Raw genomic sequence first — 22,597 nt, forward strand, 5'->3', positions numbered from 1 at the left:
AATATTGCAAGGGCAACTGCATTTCAGTGTCAAGCTAAGTCGTGCTGGCAGGTTTTAAAATTCATCATTTTTCATCAAATGGGCTCCAAATGCACATCAATATCATTCTGGCTGCTGAAACCATCTCTGTGGCAAGCCAATTTTTCTTGGATCAAAAGCAGTACAGGGTTTTACCTATCACCATCCCTGGAGGTGTTCAAGAGGGGATTGGACGTGGCACTTGGTGGCATGGTTTAGTAGTCATGAGGTGTTGGGTGACAGGTTGGACTTGATGATCTTTGAGGTCTTTTCCAACCTTATTGATTCTATGATCAGTTGAAGCATGTTAAGTTTTCTGTTTTCTTTTTGACCCCTTGGATACAGACCATCACTTAACCCTTTTATTACAAGTACCTGCCTAAGTGGCAGCAATACACACAACTATGCCTTGTCTCAAGCCCTTTTTTTGCTGATTAAAGAAAAGAAAAGGTCAAAAGCTGTCAAAAGCTGCCAAAAGCTTCGTATTTTGCCATAGAGAGGGAAAGGAATTTCTTCCTAGGAACTAGGGAGGTGTCTAGAGAGAAGGCAAACAAAAACTCAATGTACACCACTATGCAAATGTGCAGCAAGCTGATTCTCATTGGAATCATAATTCTAAAAGGGATCTCCAAGTTTCAAAACAAGGTCACAGATTTACTGAATTAAGTTACTCTTTGAACTATTTTCTTCCCCTCAGCTTTCAGATTTAGATGCACTGAATTCTTATCTTTCTCAGTCAAACGCTTCCTCCCCGGCTTGTAATTTCAGATTACAGAAAGCAAAGGATTCTCATTCTGTTGAATATGAGTTTCCCAGGCACTAACAGAGATGTGCTGGCTCACATCTCCTTCACCTCCCCTGTGGAATGGTGGTGGATGAGTCAGCTCCCTCCTCTGCCTCAGCTCTTCCATTCTTTAAACCGGAGGAATTACTTCTCTCACAAAATCACACAGCTGATTCAGATCTAACCATGGCTGTGAGCTGGCATAAGCTAAAAAAGATACAAAAATGCTTCCAGGAACTCCATGTAGTCATTTGTAATTCTGAGCAAGAACAAAAAATAAGCTATCAATTGATTTTCAAAGGGCAAATACAGTGCTGCTGCAAGAAAGCTGCACACTGAAATTGCACCTTCTCTTCATACGGGTCTCACCCAATTAACCTTAGGTGGCTATTAATCTGAGACACATTTAAAAGAAAAAGCAAGGACTGATAGCTTCCATGCTGTGATTGTAAAATATTTACTGCTACATGGGAAGGCTATAATTATCTCTGATACCAGAGCAACTTCATACTGTGCTAAAACCTTGCTAGGGTTTTCCTCCGTAAGCTAACAAACTTTGACACAAGCAGTACTTGAGCATCGACACAGGGATATGGCAAAAACATAAGTTAAAAAACAAGAGAGGAAATTTGAATGGGTTCACTTCTTGTGCTAATATGGTCCATGAAGAGGTCATCCCACAACCTTTGTTTGCAGAATAAGGCAGGATGGCCCTGACCTTCCTGTTTGACCCAGAGATTTCTCAACGCTTGTAAATCCTCCATGTAACCAGACACAAAGATTAGGGGACACAGTTTTAATGATGCTTGTGTAAGTATGAAAGAATACTGCTGATTCAGAAAGAGTTACAAACCCACACAAGGTATACACACAAGGTATACAGCTATGTTGGAGTAAGAAATTAAATGCAGTAAAATCTCTATCGGATTTTGTTGCTTCGCGAGGAATGTTTTCAGTATCTAAGTAAGCTTTGGAGCTGAAACGCTAATCCAAAAGCAGATCAGATTATTCCTCCTTGCCAAACAGATCATCCAGAAGAGGTAAGTATTTGATCCTGTTCACAGGAAGGGATGGTGGTTGTCTGCTCCAGTCATCTTCATTCTGAAATCAGTAACCCAGAGAGTATCTCAGAATACTGACATAAGAATTATTAAAAGCTGGTCAAGAGAAGATTGAATAAGCTGCTCAATTTCTACGTAGGAATTTGTGGCAAAGAGGCCATTTGTAGAGCACACCCTCTTTCAAGATTGCTACATGCACATTTTTACCAATCTTGCAGCATATGTTATTAAAAATATTTTATAGCATTAGCCCTTTTGCAGATATTTTCCACTTAAATAATGTCAGATTTCCTTCACCACAATACTTACACTTGAAAGTCTTGTGAGCCATCTATTCTCTACAACTACCTTAAGGGGGGTTGTAGACAGGCAGAGGTTGGTCTCTTCTCCCAGGCAACCAGCACCAGAACAAGAGGACACAGTCTCAGGCTGCACCAGGGGAGGTTTAGGCTGGAGGTTAGGAGGAAGTTTTACACAGAGAGAGTGATTGCCCATTGGAATGGGCTGCCCAGGGAGGTGGTGGAGTCACCATCACTGGAGGTGTTCAGGAGGAGACTTGATAGGGTGCTTGGTGCCATGGGTTAGTTGATTAGGTGGTGTTGGATGATAGGTTGGACACGATGATCTTGAAGGTCTCTTCCAACCTGGTCTGGTCTATTCTATTCTATTCTATTCTATTCTATTCTATTCTATTCTATTCTATTCTATTCTATTCTATTCTATTCCATTCCATTCCATTCCATTCCATTCCATTCCATTCCATTCCATTCCATTCCATGTCTCCACACCAAGAATAATGAGTTGGAGAAAAAAAGTCAGATAAGCAAGCACAAGTCTGTTGCTGCAATCTGTCAAATACAGCTATTGTAGCCCCAAATATTGCTGTTAACTCGTGGTGAGTCATGAACAGAATGACAATTGGATTCTGAAGTTGAGCGAGATTTAAATTCCTTCTTCACTGTTTTTCCATTTCATACCAATCTCTTCATCAAAATATTCTTGCACTGCACCAAAGACAGCTTAGATATTGCAGATAACTAACAAAATCACAAATTCACTAAAGCTCAGCAAATTATACTGGCCTCAGTTTAGGTGCAGTTCATTAAAACCGGTGCTGTACGTCAGTGTGACAGGCACAGCAAGGCTTTGGAGCCGTTGAGGAGATGATTATCTCAGCATGATGAGGACTGAGGATAATTCCTATTGATTCTCTTTCTTCCTTTTTGATTTCACCTCTAGCTTTTCTCCCATAACTCTATGTAATGTTCTCAACTGGGACTCTTAGGTATCAGCCACTCCTGGAAAGACCATCCACCAGCTGTCTGCCAATCAAAGATAACACCTTCTTCATACCCACGATGATCAGAACACATTTTTCTCCACAAATGTCCACTTCAAACTACTGGTTGCTTCACAAGGAACTCTTCCTTCACACCTTTAACTTGTGAAGGCTGCTTCTTGGGTTCACTGCAACTTGCACCCCACCTTCACCCTGTATGAGCCACCTCCTTCTCTCACCTGCCAGAAATCAGGTCAAACTCTCTGTGATGGGAAAAAAAATGGTCAAATGCATACAACAGCCAAGTGTAACTGTGTCTCTACTTTTCAGCCTTGCTTTTTGGTAGAGAGCTTAGCACCAGCTTCAAGAAAAAAATCCTCCAGACACAGGCTCTGACCTTCTTTTTGTTTTTGTGGTACTGAGTCCCCTTATCCTGACATAATCTCTTGAGAGCAGTCACTGTTTAAATACTGAGTTATAACTTAAGCACAGAATTACTCTGTAAAAACAAAGAATACCCACTGAACAAAAACTAATGCATGCTTTGGACTACAGGACTGTGTAAAATATGTGGAAGGGCTTTGATTTTATCTGCACAAGATGGAAAAGCCCTTCTCAATGACAAAGTGAAAAATAAACCATCATGGAAAGCAGAGCAATCTAGCAAGCATTGGGCCCTCATCAGACATCACCAGCAGTCTGAGATGCTACAGAAGGAAAAGCTGGTCAGCCAAGCAGGAGAGAGGAGTCAGGCTAACAGCACATGACTTGAGGAATCCTGCTTTAAACTAAGTCAGTTTAAAGTGTAGAACTTGAACTTAAAGGAATGCTATGTCTAAATCAAATCAAACACATTCTGTACAACAAAGTAACACACCAGCTAGGCCAAAAGAGCAAAACTACATATTGGCAGAAGGGCTTCAGATTTATCTGTTATAAAGTGGTTGGTTTGTTTTTTAAATCAGCACAATTGCTTTATGCACTATCTAGTATAAAATGTTCCACTCAGCACAAGCTGGCATGATCAGATTAATCTTGGCAGCTTGTTGATACCACATTTTTATTTACCCTAAGCAGCAAGCTGATGGAGACATACAAAGTTGATCCATCTTGTTGCACATCTACCAGTGATGTGGTGTATTATCATAGAACCATGGAATCAGTAAGGCTGTAAGAGACCTTTAAGATCATCAAAATCCAACCAAAACCCAGCTACCTTGACCACTAAACCATTGCCTGAAGTGCCACATCTACAGCTTCCTGAACACCTCCAAGAATGGTAACTCCACCACCTCCCCTGGCAACCTGTTCCAGTGCCTCACCATTCTCTCAGAAAAGAAGTTCTTTCCTAATGTCCAATCCAAACCTTCCCTGGCACAACTTAAACCCATTTCCTCTTGTCCTATCACTAGTTGCTTGGGAGAAGAGACCAGCACCAGCCTCACTACAACCTCCTTTCAGGTAGTTGCAGAGAGCAATAAGATCTCACCTTAGCTTTGTCTTCTCCAGACTAAACAACCACAGCTCTCTCTGCCACTCCTCATATGTCATGCCCTCCAAACACCTCACCAGCCTTGTTGCTCTTCTCTGGATACACTTCAGAACTGTGTACTGTGGTACCCAGAACTGAACACATTACTCAATCTGTGGCCTCACCAATGCTGACTACAGGGGCACAATCACTTCCCTACTCCTGCTGGACACACTGTTTTTGATACAGGCCAGGAAGCCATTGGCTTTCTTGGCCACCTGGGCACTCTGCTGGCTCATGTTCAGCCAGCTGTCCACCAGCATCCCCATACCCTTTTCCACTGGGCTGCTTTCCAGCCACTCTTCCCCAGGCCTGTAGCATTGCTTACAGCTGTTGAGACTGAAGCACAGGATGCAGCACTTGATCTTGTTAAACTTCACTCCACTGGCCTCAGCCCATCTATTTAACCTGTCCAGATCTTTTTGCAGTGCCTTCCTAACCTCAAGCAGATCAACGCTGCCACTCAATTTAGTGTTGCTTAGTTTCTGTGGAGTTATAGAAAATACATAGCTATTTTTTGTAGTGCCAGTGAAGTTTCAAGTATTTCCTTACTATCAGCATGCAAACAGACCGATGTGTGACAATGACATTTGTGGGTGGAGCAGTATTCACACTCATTGTTCATGGACAAATAAATGTTTCCCCTTCTCCTCTGTTTTTTTCTTTCTTTTCTTCCAGAAAAAATGTCACAAAGATGTGACAACTATTAGGCAAAGGGGTGTTACAGGGCTCCTTGTCCCTGTTTGACTCCTCTGCTTCATTCTAAATCTCCCACACACAAAAAATTACTTGAAGAAAATAGGCACAAATACACAAACATGAAAACTACTGTAATCTGCATTGGATAAAGAACTCCTGTTAAAGCTGGACAGGTTATATCAATGTACTGTACTGTGCTTTTGCTCAGTGACACTGGTTTTACCTTGGGAGGAACCTTTATTGTCTGGAAAGCAGGGATTGGATTCTCTCTCCAGTTCAGCGCATCCACAAACTTTTTATATTCCACTTGCTTATGGTCACCTTCAAACCTAAGCAGAATATCCATGAAATGAGTTAAGGTGAGAGGAAATTATCAACAAATTTGTATCATGTTATCTACACCATACTAATATACAACCTTTTGGATAATAGCTTTCTTACTCCTTTATTACCAAACACTGGAAAGAGTACAAAACCTACCACCAGGCTGTCAGGATTTCTGTATCATACATCCTATTCCATACTTTTATACCTTATTATTGTCTTTCAGAGTAGAATTCAACCTCTTTAAGTTTTACTTCATTTCAACTAATTTCATTTTACTTTTGAAGGATTGCCCAACCTTTCCCAATACTGGGATCTCACAACTGGTGACAAACATAAAGTTGGGGTGATCAATTTATGATTCCTGTCTGTAGAAAAGAATCAGAATGATACGGGAGAGCTGGACTATAAAACAACTAAGCTGCTTTTAAATGGCTTCTGGACATTACCAGAAAACAAGCAATCCTTCAAAAGTGCTGTTTGCACACACCTTGGGATCAATTTATAATTTACAAATATGCAACTCTAATGTATCAAATGACAGACTGAAAACCCACAAACCTTGCTCTTTGCAAGTTATTCTATGGCATTGTTCTCTATTTCTATGGAATAAATACATATTTGTGTTAATTATGACACTCCTCTAAATTCATGAAGATATATATGCAGCCAGCTAGGGTCTACAGGTACAAGTGGAACATGTTATCTCCCTCCTTTAAACTTCTAAAAGCATTAGCCTGCTCTAATAACAAGTAACATGACAACAAACCGCGTGGAAGCAGATTTGCAAGCCGCTTCATTCTTCTTGCCACTGATTTGGATGAAGCAGCTTCAGAAAAAAGTCCTCATTTAGCAAGACCTTTGGGTGATCCAGGCACTTGGAGAACCACTCTTACTTCAGTGGGACTACTCAAATGCTAGACCTGCAAGCTGAAGCCACCATTCAAATCATTGCTGAAATGAACAGCCAAACTGCTCTGTTATAAATACTGTACTAGCAGACTCTGGGAATGACATCTGCCTGACCTAACACTACCTACAGATAAAAGGGATCTGGTTTAAGCAGATAAGCACACCCTGGAAGTGTCTATGCTTCACTAGGGTTCATGAACAGAAGTATACAATTAGAATAGAATAGAATAGAATAGAATAGAATAGAATAGAATAGAATAGAATAGAATAGAATAGAATAGAATAGAATAGAATAGAATAGAATAGAATAGAATTAGAATAGAATAGAATTAGAATAGAATAGACCAGACCAGGTTGGAAGAGACCTTCAAGATTATCGCATCCAACACCACCCAACCAACTAAATCATGAAACCAAGAACCCCATCAAGTCTCCTCCTGAACACCTCCAATGATGGGGACTCCACCACCTCCCCAGGCAGCCCATTCCAATGGGCAATCACTCTCTCTGTGTAGAACTTCTTCCTAACCTCCAGCCTAAACCTCCCCTGGTGCAGCTCAAGACTGTGTCCTCATGTTCTGGTGCTGGTTGCCTGGGAGAAGAGACCAACATCCGCCTGTCTACAACCTCCCTTCAGGTAGTTGTAGAGAGCAATAAGGTCACCCCTGAGTCTCCTCTTCTCCAGGCTAAGCAATCCCAGCTCCCTCATCCTCTCCTCATAGGGCTTGTGTTCCAAACCCCTCACCAATTTTGTTGCCCTTCTCCCAATACCTATTCTTTGGTGAGAGATATCAAGTTAGAGTATCACAGTATCACTAAGGTTGGAAGAGACCTCGAGGATCATCGAGTCCAACTTGTCACACAGACCTCATGACTAGACCATGGCACCAAGTGCCACATCCAATCTCCTCTTGAACACCTCCAGGGATGGTGACTCCACCACCTCCCTGGGCAGCACATTGCACAAAATATGGGTCTCAAACCCCTTCAATCACTGCAGAGGGCTCTGGTAAAAATTAAGCAAGGTACTTTAAGGGAGAATTTACAGCAAAAACTGGGAAAACAATATTGGATAAAAGGAGAAATAAATCTAGTGACAAAAATAAACTGCAATAAACTGCAACTCATGCTCTCCTCCTCCTTCCCCCACACCTTTCATTTAACAGTCAGCAGGAGAGATAATAATAAAATATACTGAGAGCCATAAACAGAGATGTTAGTGATAAACTGGGATGTTAAGTACAGTGAGTTATGCTGAAGATGAAAGCAAAGTCAGAAAAGAATGCTACTGTTACTAGTACCAAAGAGGAGCCTGAAACACTGCCATAAGAAATCCTCCTCTGATAGCTTGCTTCTTTGTGATAGCTTACACACAAGATAACTTTTTCATAAAGCCTTACTTTTGGGGAATATATATCAAATAAAGAAGAAAAGGATCCTTCCCACTTCTAGGGGGTTCTTGTTTGCTTCAGGTTTTTTGCAGGTAGCAATTGGGAAAAGAAAAATTTTGCCTTGGAATTAACAAGACAATAAAGAAGCTTATACCTCTTGGTAAAACAAAACAAACAAACAAACACCCAAAACCAAACAACAAAAAATCCACCAAGAACTATGGCACACAGCAGTGTGCCCAGGTGGCCAAGAAGGCCAATGGCATCCTGGCCTGCATTAGGAATAGTGTGGCCAGCAGGAGCAGGGAAGTCATTGTGCCCCTGTACTCTGCATTGGTTAGGCTGCACCTTGAGTACTGTGTCCAGTTCTGGGCCCCTCAGTTTAATAAAGAAATCGAGACACTTGAACGTGTCCAGAGAATGGCAACAAGGCTGGGGAGAGGCCTTGAGCACAGCCCTGTGAGGAGAGGCTGAGGGAGCTGGGATTGTTTAGCCTGGAGAAGAGAAGGCTCAGGGGTGACCTCATTGCCCTCTACAACTACCTGAAAGGTGCTTGTAGCCAGGAAGGGGTTGGTCTCTTGTCCCAGGTAAGCAGCACCAGAACAAGGGGACACAGTCTCAAGCTGCGCCAGGGGAAGTTTAGGCTCGAGGTGAGGAGAAAGTTCTTCACGGAGAGAGTCATTGGTCATTGGAATGTGCTGCCCAGGGAGGTGGTGGAGTCCCCATCCCTGGAGGTGTTCAAGAGGAGACTGGATGTGGCACTTGGTGCCATGGTCTAGTCATGGGGTCTGTGGTGACAGGTTGGACTCAATGATCCTTGAGGTCTCTTCCAACCTTGGCTATACTGTGATACTGTCATGCTGTGATACTGTGATTTTGAATTTCAGAATTGCATGACAATTTTTTTTTCTCTTACTCTGTATGCATTTATCTGCTAGTCATTATAAAAAGTCAAAAGAATAAGTGTACTGCCAAGATGCAGAGCTGTGTAAGCAGGATTTATAAATAAAGAACAAGTGAATGTGTGCAACTGCTTAAACTTTATGTTGAGAAAATGAAGTTAAGGAAAGTGTTGCTTCTGCTTTTGCCAAACATTAACGTGGAGAAAAGTCCTCTGATGTGACAGCACTAGCAAACTGAGATGACAACATGGACATGAAGTTAACTATAAGCAAAGATTTTAAGATGGGTAGAGGAAATAGGATTCCTAAATCCCATATTTAAACAGGAAGCAGCTTAAAATATTACCCTAGCATAATTCAAAAAAAAAAGGAAAAAAATCTGCTCTTTACATCTCTTTCCTGCTGTGACTTACTGTATCAATCCACTAAAAGCACACACTTGCAATTTGGCACAGAGTATCCAGATGGACTGAGGAGATGTTATCAAATAGTGCATTATTAGGACAGAGATGTCATACATTTCAGGGGCTGGAGTTAATACCACTGAAACTGACAGTGCTCTTCAGGAAAGGAAATTAGATTTGTCTTATCAAGAAGATGCAACAAAGATCTCTTGAAACTGTGTTTCTCTTCAGTTTTGCCCTGTGACTTCACCAAGGCATGTGATTTTAGGCCATGAAAGTCACATCCCCCATCCCTATCATAGTTGGCAGAGCTTTATTTTTTTCCTTTGTCAGTGCAGAAATAATGGCACACCTCTGCTTCTGAAAATACATTCATAATTAAATACCCCAGCTATCTGGATACATCCCATTATGACCATTCCTGAAGATGCTTTGGTGAGTAAAGGCTACTTATATTTTATTTTTTCCATCAAGAAATCTTTAACCCAAATATTTGTGTGACAAGTTGATGTACATGCAGAGAGGTTTTTAATTGCTTAGTTTTAAACAATATTTATTAAGAAGTCAATCTGATAATAATAATAATAATAAAGGGAGAAGCATCCTGCTGCTTTAACCTTAGGGAAAAAATATCTGGGATTCTTTAGCCTCTTTGAAAGCCTCTGTGGAATACACATAAACTGTCATAAACTGCTCACATGAAAAAGAGTTAAACCAGCAAGCACAGGCAAGTCCATGCAACTGATCAGTATGAATTAAGTGATGGCTACTCTCCTCTGTATATATTTGTTTACATCTTGAACAACTATAAATTGAATCATCAGTTCCTCAGGATACTGAATAACAGAAATAATTTATTTAAAGAAAACCAAACACTAATGCTAGAGCATCTCTTCATCAAAAAAAGGCACAGGGAGTCTCACGCATCAAAGATAGTGAGCAGAAGACCACACGAGAAAGATCCTGCCACCATTTCCAGGCCTGCTCCTGTTACCAGGACACTCGATGTATCAGGAAAAGAGGATTTGCTTCCTGAAAGTAATAATCAGCCCTAAAAAAGGCATTGCAAGTAGGCAGCTAGGTAAAACCAGGGAAGTCTGGCCTGGCCTACTAGTGACTTGAGAACTGGCATGACCACATAGGAGGTCTCAGCCGCTGCTACCTGAGACACTAGGGGTTAACTGTTTTAAAACAAGCGCCCCTCCAGAGTTCAACATTCTCACCCCAGTACTGTGGAGAGATGAAGAACTATGTAACTCTTTTTAACAGTAATTAAAAGCCATATTTTTAAAAGAGGGGCAGCATTTCCATCTAATACGGAACAATCAACATGTAATACTTGTAAGCTTGCTCTCCATTCTTTCTTCCCTCCATTTTTTCTTTCCTTATCTGCCAGCTGTTTATATATCCTCTGGGAAGTGATTGCATCTTTCTGAGTTCTTGTTAGCACACATTTAGCATTGCAGTAAATAAAATAACAGAAAAAAAACAACCAAACAAACACACAAACAAACAAAACCCTAAATTCATTACTTAAGCACTTCAGCAATGTTTATTCATTCAACAAGCTATAAATTTTTATTACGCCTGAACACATTTAAAGAATTATTTATGATGACTGATGTAGTTTTTGTGTAGAAACAATTGCACACTATCTGCATGGCTTAGTACTTGCAGCCCACAAAGCCTATCAGATCCTGGGCTGCATCAGGAGAAGTGTGGCCAGCAGGGCAAGGGAGGTGATTCTCCCCCTCTACTCAGCTCTGGTGAGACCCCACCTGGAGTACTGCCTCCAGTTCTGGAGCCCCTATTACAAGAGGGATATGGAGGTGCTGGAACATGTCCAGAGAAGGGCCAGGAGGATGATCAGAGGGCTGGAGCACCTCTCCTATGAGGACAGACTGAAGGAGTTGGGGCTGTTCAGTCTGGAGAAGAAAAGGCTCCGAGGTGACCTCATTGTGGCCTTCCAGTATCTGAAGGGGGCCTACAGGAAGGCTGGGGAGGGACTTCTCAGGATCTCAGGTAGTGATAGGACTAGGGGGAATGGAATGAAGCTGGAGGTGGGGAGATTCAGGCTGGATGTGAGGAGGAGGTTCTTCACCATGAGAGTGGTGAAGCCCTGGAATGGGTTGTCCAGGGAGGTGGTTGGAGCCCTGTCCCTGGAGGTGTTTAAGCCCAGGCTGGATGAGGCTCTGTCCAGCCTGATCTAGTGTGGGGTGTCCCTGCCCATGGCAGGGGGGTTGGAACTAGATGATCCTTGTGGTCCCTTCCAACCCTGACTGATACTATGATACTATGATTCAAAGTCTGTATTGCCCTGTGATTAAAAAACTAAGTGAACAAAGTACACATGGAGAAAGAAAGTACTTTTTGGTAACTCAGCTCAGGTAAGTAAGAAAAATGGGGCACATTGCCAGGTATTTAAATCCTAATATTTCATCATCCTATGATTTAAAATTTATTCTAGACAGACAGTATTAAAGGGTCCTACAAAACCTCAGCCTTTGAGTACAGTAAACAACGTTTTTGGGTCATCTGGAGGTGAGCACAAAGTGAGTAACTCTAGTCCCATCCCATGCTTTCCATAAGTGACAGATCATTGCAGTATAATTTACAAGTGTAAATAATAAACACTTTGATAATAAAATATTACTTTTCAAAAAGGAAAAATAGAACCATTAAGCCCTACAAAAAGTCTTTGCCACCTAACCTCAGATAGAAAAGCTGAATAAACATGTAACTTAAATCTTCAACTATTATCTGATCACATTGTCTAGCATCATTTTATAGCTGAACAGGGTCCAGCTAGTGCATTAGCTATACGTGCTGATTTTCTTAGGAATCAATCCAACAACTTTTATTGTACTACTTTCTTCCTATATAAATACAGATACACACAGTAGGAACACCACCACCACTTGCTTTGCAAACATCAGTGGACACAAAATTACATTCCCTCCTGAAAATAGGAAGAGAACATTGTTAACAAACTTTGCCCACACTGAATTGCAAACTCCCCAGGAGTGAGGCTGCTCTTCATTAATAATAAACCTGTCTGCTGCATGATTCTTCACTCTCAAAGAAAACTACAGGAAGCAAGAGGAAAGGAAAAGTCTCATTCAGCCAACTCCACTCATTAATTTCCAAAGTACTGGAAATTAACTCCTATTAAATAGACTTAAAATCTTTTCCTGACTCTGCACCCTCATGGAACAATGACTTAACAAGCAGTGCCAACTGCACACGTTATTAAGAAAGTGACAAACTTCTTCCTTAACTGCAGAGCAGCAACTCACCACATAAGCTGGCATCTTTTGAAGCAGCTGAGGCTGTAATTTAGAACCAGCATTACACATAGCACTCTATCATATGACGTACTTCACACACTGATTTCTGAAACCCAGCTTCATACCATTTACCTTTCTCATACAGAAATCTGCAATACAGACTGGCCACAGCTCCTTTACAGAGTGGATGGGAATTTAGAAGTGCAGCTCTTATGCAGGCTGAGGAGGTAACTTTTTCCCCCCAACGCCTACAGAAAGAACCTACAGCATCTGAATCCTAATTAAGCTGGTGTGGGGGCCTGACTAAAGCTGGGTGAAATCCAGCATTTAGCCTCTTCCTTGTCTTCTGAGCTTATCACTGATTTTTATTATGGTATACTGGGCTTTTCCTTTTCTAACTGCCTACATGGAGACTCTTCAGGAGAAAGAAGTTCAACTCACAGAAGCTTTCCTTGATATGAATAATACCACAAACAATAAACACATTTCTGGAGCCTGTGATGTGTCAGATTCGTCTGTTTTTCATCACCGTTGTGTTAGTACGTCAAGGAAAACCCCCAGACCCTTGTCTGCCTATCTATTCAATCTCAGCCTTTATGAAGTGGAAACTATGAGAACCACTTGTCTAATACAGGATGTCAATTGTCCTCCAATACCTTTTGTGTTGGGCAGCTTAGTGGGAGTTCTAAACAATGAGGTTTAGATGTTCAAATTCAGACATGCTTCCGATGACTAATCCTTGTAACCTGTCAGAAGTGATGAATGGCAACAAATTGCCAAAGTCATCTATCTGGCTACTGCAAGGAGCTATACTAAAGGTTTTTGGCCTGGAAACAGGGCCTTTGTGAAAAATACCCCCTTAGGCTTCTTAATGCAGCCTTGCTGATACTTATTTAAGTAAAAAGTCTTATTTGCAGTATGAATCCACGTTTCTGCCAAACAAGAGTCTTCTCATTATTTGGTAAATCCAGATGCTTAGTTTCCTCCAGAAAACAAGAAGCATATCTACCTGAATGAATCCAGACATGACAGAACACAAGGCATGCTCTTCCTATAACACAGTATCAAGGCATAGACAAACTGTCTTAGTTTAGTTTTAGAGCAGACAGAAAATACATCTTACCCCTCCCAAATGGAGTAAAATAAAAACACTTCAGACAGAGCTGGAAATTTAAATGGCTATACTGTGTACAAATACTTACACTATTTACATGAATGTAAAACACCCAAATTCATATTTCAGCTTACAAATGTCTCATTAAGCCAAAAGCCTTCCAACAACCCAGGCTTCAATGCCCCCCCCAGGCCTCCCACCATGCCTCCCTACCTCCCAAGCTAGGCTTAATGGCACCGCTACAAAACTGGCTTTGCCAAGCCTGAGCCAGGCAGCAAACCTTGCCCACATCACAAGTGATAAGAGATCTATGCTGGGAACAGAGAGAGGCAGAAAAGGCCTGAATTGACTCTGAAACCTGTATACTTAGCAGATGCAGGGCTTATGGGATAGAATAACAAGAGATTACCATTTCTTGTGCCTATCTAGCTCCTTGGAGCACTTTTCAACTCTATGGTTAGTCTTAAACCCACAACACCCATAAAGGCAAGAGGGGAAAGAAGAGAAAGAAGATACCAATGAGTGCACATTTAAACCTGTTACCAGAAAATCTGGCCATGAAAATCAAACTCAACAAGACATGAGTGTGCAAAACAGGACAGGTGACTCTGAACTCTAGCCTTTGATACAAGTGTACTGAATAAGAGTTCTTTTAACTTCTATTCCCATTAATACACCTAGCCAAGCAATTTGTTTCAAAACAATTAAATGTGTCATGGAAAAGTACCAAAACCATGCCAACAATCCTTTTGCTTTTTGATTGCAATAAAATATGCTTCAGATGAGATTAATTGGAGGAGGAAATCACTTTTGTCTATTACTGATGATGTCTACTTGATTCAAGGACACTTCATTGTACTCATCTTGGTATGTTTCTTAAAACTGATATAATGCTCTTTCATCAGATTATTGTTTTCACCTTATACATATGCAGGAACAACTAACACAAAAAGAAGAGGATGTCATTGATAATGACAAGTTTCAGTAGCTAATTCCCAGAAGACTAATTCCATATAACCTGTCAAAAAACAGGTTATATGGAACAAAAAACAAAACAAAGAGAAGTTACTAATATTGATGCACCTCAGCTGATTATAAATATTCTATACAGTCTGTGTGTATAGGGGCAAAATAAGCACCATGAAATGGTTAACATTAGATAAATGACAAATCTTAAGCATTGTCTCTGAAGTAGATATTTAGCACTGATTTGCACCCATGCATGCAGGTCATACCGTCTGCCCTTGACTTACATGGTCAGTAAAGCTTGTAGATCATCATCAGCCAGTGGCAACTTAAAGGACTTGCAAACAGTCCTGCAAACCTCACGGGGCAGCACTCCATGTCTACAAAAACAGAGTGTGAGAAATGTGCATTAGGTAGTTTTCAGTTTGAGTATTACTGTGAATAGGAAAACACATGAAGGATATCAGAGGAAAAGAAAATTCAAGTCTTTATGAAATTTTCCTGTTACACAGCCAATAAATTGCAGTGCACATGGTGGCCAGTCCCCCCATGCTGAGGTCCCTAACATTTCCCTGTGATTCTTTATCGGGAACATCAGAGCACAAAAAGGGCAAACAGGTCACACAGAGAATCATCTCTAAATCCTTTTTTCACCCCTTAGATTACTATTTTCCCCCTCTGATTTAAAATAACTCTGTTTTGCATGTGAACAGGCATCTGATTATGGCACAGGATGTTCAGCACAGCAGCTGTAATAAAAGGTCCACAAGCAAAATAAAGAAGAGACAGAAAGGCTGTCCTTTTCTTGTCTGCTGTCAAGTGTTGGGAGAGGCCTAACATTACAAATAATATTTTTTAGCCACAATATATTATTTGCTTAGGAACAAACATAAAGTACATAGGTTTACGAGCAGAGCTTCTCAAGTAACAGCTTAGACTATACAGAGGTGACTTGCTTTTCACGATCGTTGTACAGAAACGCTGCAGACATTTGTCCAAAATTCTCAAAGTTGTTTTTCTTCAATTGTTCTTGAGCCACTGCAAGGAGGAAGTGGAGGTCCATTTCATAATTGTCTTTCTCACTGTAATGGCGTCCCAGTGTCATCATTTCATGCTCTGAAAATGCTCCACCGGTGATATCAACTATCAAGTTTCTGTTCACAAGAACAACAGACTAAGTTAGTTTTAAGCAAAGGAATTAAAGCCAGTTGATAATCAGTACATTTCAGACAGGGGGAAAAATAAATACTGAAGTGCACTGACCATAAAATGCTGCATTTAGATCTTTAAAGAATGTATCTACTTAAACTTGAAATCTGTTCAAGGAGGTCTAATGAACATTACCTGAACTCTGAAAATCCCGCAGGAGTTTTTTGTCAGTAGCTGGCATACATACCATAGTAGTAATAATAATAATGGCAATAATAATGATGATGATGATAGTAATAACAACAACAACTACTACTACTGAAGCCTTTTATCAGGGATGCCATACTGGCATAGAGAATGAACAAGTTATTACCCTGTTTTGTCCCTATCTAATAATGTTTTACATTCTGCAGCATATGATTAATTAATCTGTAAACACAAAACATGCAGAATAGCAGCTGCATAAAATAGAGAGGATTAAAAACAGCAGAGGACAAGGGAGGAGAAGAACCCATCAGAGAAAAGAATATTAATCAAGTGTCAAGCCAGACTTCACATAGCATTGTTAGTTTACGCTGATGGGTAGCTTTAAGGGCAAAGATGGGGGAAGAGAAACAGAAATTGGTCACAAAGAGAGGGCAGAAAGCAACACTTGCCCTCCCAGCAAGAATGGAAGACAGGAGAGAGTAGCAAGACCAGTTTATGCTTTGAGATCATCAGCAGAGAATGAAATCCCATACAAGGAAGAGCTAAAAATTGCTTATGCTGCTCAATAGCCCAGTCTAAGGAAGAAGAAATGTTTCTGAGATCCATCTGATGAGCCAGTGCTGGCACCAAATGACTAGTTGTTCCTGTAAATAGCAAAGATTTGATGCTGATGACAGAGCTTGAGTGATTTCTGGGTAAAATCCCGAGGGCACAAGCTTGGAGATTAGAACCAGGACTAATAATTAAAGTTCAGAAAGATCTCCCTTTGCTTTCTAGAGCTGGTGGAGGGGAGGAGAAGGGCTGATTTTGAAGACTGCATTGTCTTTGCAGTAGGAGTTTTGTTGCCTTCACTGATTACAGAGTCCTTCATGTGTCCCAGATGTTAATACAATCAAGGGAAGAAAAGACCAGCAGTGAGGCATGCAAGGAAACTTACGAGGCTTCCCGCTCTCCTGGAAAAAAAATGGCCTGTAGGTTACCTTAGCTGATACAAGGCCTCTCGTCAAACCTGGCTTAGTGTGCTTACATTGCCATTCTGATTGCAAATGTTTGCCTCTGGTGAAGTCCTGTTCAACAGGGTATTTTTTTGTAGCAAGCCTCAGCATAGGCCTATGAGCCTCCATCAAAATTAGATTAACCATATAAAATATTTCTGGATAAACTGCACTAAGAATAAATTTCACTGTAATTGCTGATGCAATTAGAGCTGTACCTTGTGGTAACCCTGAGGGTACTGCACCACCAGGATGACATAGCAATCTTTGAAAACAAATGGAAGAAATTATTAGTGATGCACAAAGTTCTGACACAGGACTCAAACTGTTGGCTGCAGAGTAGTTAAATTCTTAAATCAATCTGATAATGGATCTCTTAACATCCACATGCAAACTAAAAGCACAGAAACTTAATGTCCTTCCAAATGACTAAATTTTATCAACAAACACCATTTTTTACTTGCTTTTTCTCATAGGCTTGTATGGTACAGTTCAAAGTAAGACATTTTTTCATAGAGTAAGATTGCACTTACCCAGCTATTAAAAAAGCAGGCTAAACACTGTATAGTGCCTACTTTGATTCAACTGATGTTTTTTTCATGTCAAACAAACCAGAAAGATCTTCTACTTGCAGTGGCAGGAGATAAATATAAGGAGAATACAAGTTGCTGACAGTAGTAAACCTCCACTGAGATTACACAACCCCAATGGCCAAAGCTTAGTTCAGCTATTAACATTACCATTATTTTGTCAGTATGATTATTCAACGTACTGAATATTCCAGCAACATTCAGAGATCCAGACAAAACTGCATCCTCCCTCCTGTAGCCTGCAGTGATACTACTGCAAACATAAAGAAGATGACAATACTGCCTGACAAATCTGGCCCTCTAAAAGCTTGGGATAGAAAAGCTGAAGGCGTGTAGATAACATCGCCTCTCTGAATGTTTCCACAGACTGGATTTCCTTACATGGCACAGATTTTTTCCAGTGTCAGGACTTTAAAGGACTTTTATTTATCAAGCCAGTCAGTGACAATCAAGGTGCCAAAACCCCTAGATAAAATTATTGTCTCATTTGGGAATTAAGGAATATTTTAGTGATTGCTAGGGACTAATGAGTGAGACTCAAGATTCAAAAGCAGAATTACATCTAAACCCTGCCTGACAAAAAGAAACAAGCTGCAGCAATTTTTCCCACAGCTTAGTTCTCTTTTGTTTTACTTATTGTGTGTGTGTGTGTGTTCTAGAAGAATAAGAAAGATTGCAATCTAAATTTGGTAGAGAATGAAGAAATAATAATTATCTGCTTAAGAGAGCTATTTCTCAAACTAAGCATCTTTCTTAAACCCACATGGTTCTTTGTCTCTTAAATGTCCTGCCTGCAGCTTATGAGAAAAAGCAGTCTGGATAGGACCATGTGATGTAAAAGAACCTAAATTTAAGGGTTTTTTCTTTTTTTAACAAACCTTTCAATGGTTTTAACAATAGTTTAGGGATAGCTTCAGAGCACACCATGTATTTATTTCATGGATGAGGTGCCACAGATTTATGATATGAAAGCGGTTACACTGACAGCTCTGCTTCAGTACATCATACTTACAGATATATTTTTAAACACAAAAAATATAAAGTTACATAAGTAAAAAGGAAGAAATCTGAACAGCCAAATTCAGAGCACAGTAAAGCCTTAGCTGTATTTAAGTGGATTATCCTGCTGGTTGAAGCTGTCACACAGATATTTGCTGTACTAAAAATAATCATTTGTAGTTAGTCATAATCATGGAATGCCATGACAGATTAAATATAAAGTGATGTACACAAGAAAATATAAAACCCAAAGAAAAACATACATATTCTGTTCACAGAAAGTACCTTTATTACCTTAAGATTACTAGACATAATCATACAGTGGTTTGGGTTGGAAGAGACCTTAAAGATCATCTTCCCATTGGCAGGCACCTTCCACTAGACCAAGTTGCTCAAAGCCCCATTCACCATGGCCTTGAACACTTTCAGGGATGGGGCAGCCACAACCTCACTGGGCAACATTTTCCAGTGTCTCACCACCCTCATTGTAAGTAATTTCTTCGTTACATCTAATCTAAATCTAGCCTCTTTCAATTTGAAAATATTACTCCTCATTCCCATTACACTCCCTCACAAAGTCTCTCCTCATCTTTCTGGTAGGCCTCTCCTTTGGTACTGGGAGGCTCCTACATTATTAGAATAAATAAAACCTTTATTAGAATTAGAATAAACCAAACCAGGTTGGCAGAGACCTTCAAGATCATCGTGTCCAACCCATCAACCAATCCAACCCACCCAAACAGCTAACCCATGGCACCAAGCACCCCATCAAGTCTCCTTCTGAACACCTTCAATGACGGTGACTCCACCACCTCCCCGGGCAGTCCATTCCATAGCGCAATCACTCTTTCTGTATAGAACTTCTTCCTAACATCCAACCTGAACCTCCCCTGGCGCAGCCTGAGACTGTGTCCTCTTGTTCTGGTACTGGGTGCCTGGGAGAAGAGACCATCATCAGCCTGTCTACAACCTCCCTTCAGGTAGTTGTAGAGAGTGATAAGGTCACCCCTGAGTCTCCTCTTCTCCAGGCTAAGCAGCCCCAGCTCCCTCAGCCTCTCCTCATAGGGCTTGTGTTCCAAGCTCCTCACTAACTTCGTTGCTCTTCTCTGGACTCGTTCCAGCAAGTCAACCTCCTTCCTAAACTGAGGGGCCCAGAACTGGACACAGTACTCGAGGTGTGGCCTAACCAGTGCAGTGTACAGGGGCAGAATGACCTCCCTGCTCCTGCTGGCCACACTGTTCTTGATGCAGGCCAGGATGCCACTGGCCCTCTTGGCTGCCTGGGCACACTGCAGGCTCATGTTAAGCCTACCATCAACCAGCACCCCCAGGTCCCTCTCTGCCTGGCTGCTCTCCAGCCACTCTGACCCCAGCCTGTAGCACTGCATGGGGTTGTTGTGGCCAATGTGCAGAACCCGGCACTTGGATGTGTTCAATCTCATGCCGTTGGATTCTGCCCATCTGTCCAGCCTGTTGAGGTCTCTCTGCAGAGCCTCTCTTCCCTCCAGCAGATCAACTCTTGCCCCCAGCTTGGTGTCGTCAGCAAATTTACTGATGATGGACTCAATGCCCTCATCCAGATCATCAATAAAGATGTAAAAGAGCACAGGGCCCAGCACTGATCCTTGGGGCACACCACTAGTGACTGGCTGCCAGCTGGATGTGGCTCCATTCACCACCACTCTCTGGGCTCGGCCCTCCAGCCAGTTCCTAACCCATCGCAGTGTGCTCCCGTCCAAGCCATGGGCTGACAGCTTGGCCAGCAGTTTGCTTTGGGGGACGGTGTCAAAGGCCTTGCTGAGGTCCAGGTAGACTACATCAACAGGCCTCCCCACATCCACCAGGCGGGTCACCTGATCATAGAAGGAGATCAGGTTGCTCAGGCAGGACCTGCCCTTCCTAAATCCATGCTGGCTAGGCCTGATCCCTTGGCCATCCTGTAAGTGTTGTGTTATTGCACTCAGGATGACCTGTTCCATGATCTTGCCTGGCACTGAGGTCAGGCTGACAGGCCTGTAATTCCCTGGCTCATCCAACCGGCCCTTCTTATGGATGGGCACCACGTTGGCCAGCTTCCAGTCCTCTGGGACCTCGCCAGTGAGCCAGGACTGCTGGAAAATTATGGAGAGTGGCTTGGCCAGCTCATCTGCCAGCTCTCTCAGCACCCTAGGATGAATCCCATCTGGTCCCATGGACTTGTGGGGATCCAAGCTGCTAAGGAGAGTTCCAACCACCGCCTCATGGAACATAGGGAAACTGTGCAGCTCCCTGGCTCCTTCTGCTAGCTCTGCAGGCCAGCTGTCAGGAAGACGTTCTGCCCTTCTAGTAAAAATTGAGGCAAAGAAGGTGTTAAGTATCTCTGCCTTTTCCTTATCCTTGGTTACAATGTTCCCCTCCGTATCCACCAAGGAGTGGAGGTTTTCCTTCCCCTTCCTCTTACTATTAATGTATTTATAGAAGGACTTTTTGTTGTCCTTCACAGTAGAGGCCAGTTTAAGCTCCAAGTGTGCTTTTGCCTCCCTAATTCTCTTCCTACAAGACCTAGCAACATCCTTAAACATTCTGTGGGTTGCCTCCCCTCGCTTCCAAAGGTGATACACCCTCTCTTTTTTCCCTCAGTTCCATTAAAAGTTCATGAACCATCCAGGCTGGCCGTCTGCCCCGGCGGCTCATCTTCTGGCACATTGGCACAGCCTGTCCCTGAGCCTTCAACAATTCTTCATTGAAGTAGGTCCAGCTCTCCTGGACCCCTTTGTTTTTAAGGGCTTTATCCCAAGGAACCCTCTGAATTAGTTCCTTGAGTAACCCAAAGTCTGCCCTCCGGAAGTCCAGAGTGGAGGTCTTCTTGCCGCCCCTCTTGGCTTGACCAAAAACCGAGAATTCAATTATCTCGTGGTCACTGGACCCCAAACACCCTCCAACCACCACATCGCCCACCAGTCCTTCCCTGTTGGTGAAGAGGAGGTCAAGCATAGCCTTGCCCCTGGTAGGCTCTCGCAGCACCTGGGATAAGAAGCTGTCCTCCATGCATTCTAAAAACCTTCTAGACTGTCTCCTCTCTGCCGTGTTGAGTTCCCAGCAGATGTCAGGCAGGTTGAAGTCGCCCACGAGAACAAGGTCCGGAGATCTTGAGACAGCCCTAAGCTGCCTATAGAATGCTTCGTCAACATCTTCCTCCTGGTTGGGTGGTCTATAACAGACTCCAACCAGGGTGTCTGCCCTGCTGGTCTTCCCTCTAATTCTTATCCACAAGCATTCAACCCGATCGTCCCTAGTCTCCATCTCAATGGCATCTAGTGCCTTCCTGATGTAAAGGGCCACCCCTCCACCCCTTCTTCCTCGCCTGTCTCTCCTGAAGAGCTTGTAACCGTCAATTGCAGCGCTCCAGTTGTGTGAGTCGTCCCACCACGTCTCTGTGATGGCAACTATATCATAATTTTCCTGCTGCATCAAGGCTTCCAGCTCCTCCTGCTTGTTACCCATGCTTCGTGCATTAGTGTACATGCACTTCAGCCGGGCTGCTGGTTTCACCTCCGACTCTAGCTTGTCGCCCCCAGACTCTTGTCTGAGAGGACTCTTTTCAGCCCATTCCCCCTTCGAAACTAGTTTAAAGCCCTGTCGATGAGACCCGCCAATTCCCTACCCAGGATCTTTTTATCTTTGGGAGACAGTCCGTTCTCATATACAGTGATCTTTCCCCTTCTCTGGGACAGTTGTACTCTATCTGTTGCCAGCTGGCCTGGTGCAGTGGAAAGTTTCCCAATATCAAAAAACCCAAAATTCTTTTGGGTTTTATGAATGACCAAACCCAAAATCTGCTATCACTACAAAACACAGAAGCTAAATGCTCCTTACAGGCAAATTCTTCCTCTGGCACTGTGAAAATTTCCTGTTAGATTCCTCACAGTTCCACCACAGGAGGGGTGCAGACCATTACTCAGTGGTCAGACTGGCCCAGGTGAGCATGGAGGACAAGAAAACATTT

The 22,597-nt window shown here is 42.2% G+C and overlaps 1 protein-coding gene across 1 annotated transcript in view; it reads right to left on the reverse strand.

Annotated features, from left to right (window-relative positions):
- Positions 1-1,310: 1,310 nt before the first annotated feature.
- Positions 1,311-22,597, reverse strand: part of EFHC2 (EF-hand domain containing 2) — an 80,717-nt gene continuing 59,430 nt past the window's right edge. Inside the window, exons 12-15 of the mRNA XM_068155296.1 lie at positions 15,629-15,826; positions 14,960-15,052; positions 5,596-5,701; positions 1,311-1,903 (exon numbers count right to left, since the gene is read on the reverse strand). Coding sequence (XP_068011397.1) covers positions 1,808-1,903; positions 5,596-5,701; positions 14,960-15,052; positions 15,629-15,826 — 493 coding nt within the window. The 3' untranslated portion in view covers positions 1,311-1,807. The remainder of the gene's footprint in view (positions 1,904-5,595; positions 5,702-14,959; positions 15,053-15,628; positions 15,827-22,597) is intronic.

This window comes from Melanerpes formicivorus, unplaced genomic scaffold (genome assembly GCF_026170545.1).
Source record: "Melanerpes formicivorus ecotype bairdi unplaced genomic scaffold, bMelFor1.0.p_v2 SCAF_30, whole genome shotgun sequence".
In the NCBI taxonomy this organism is placed as follows: Eukaryota; Metazoa; Chordata; class Aves; order Piciformes; family Picidae; genus Melanerpes; species Melanerpes formicivorus.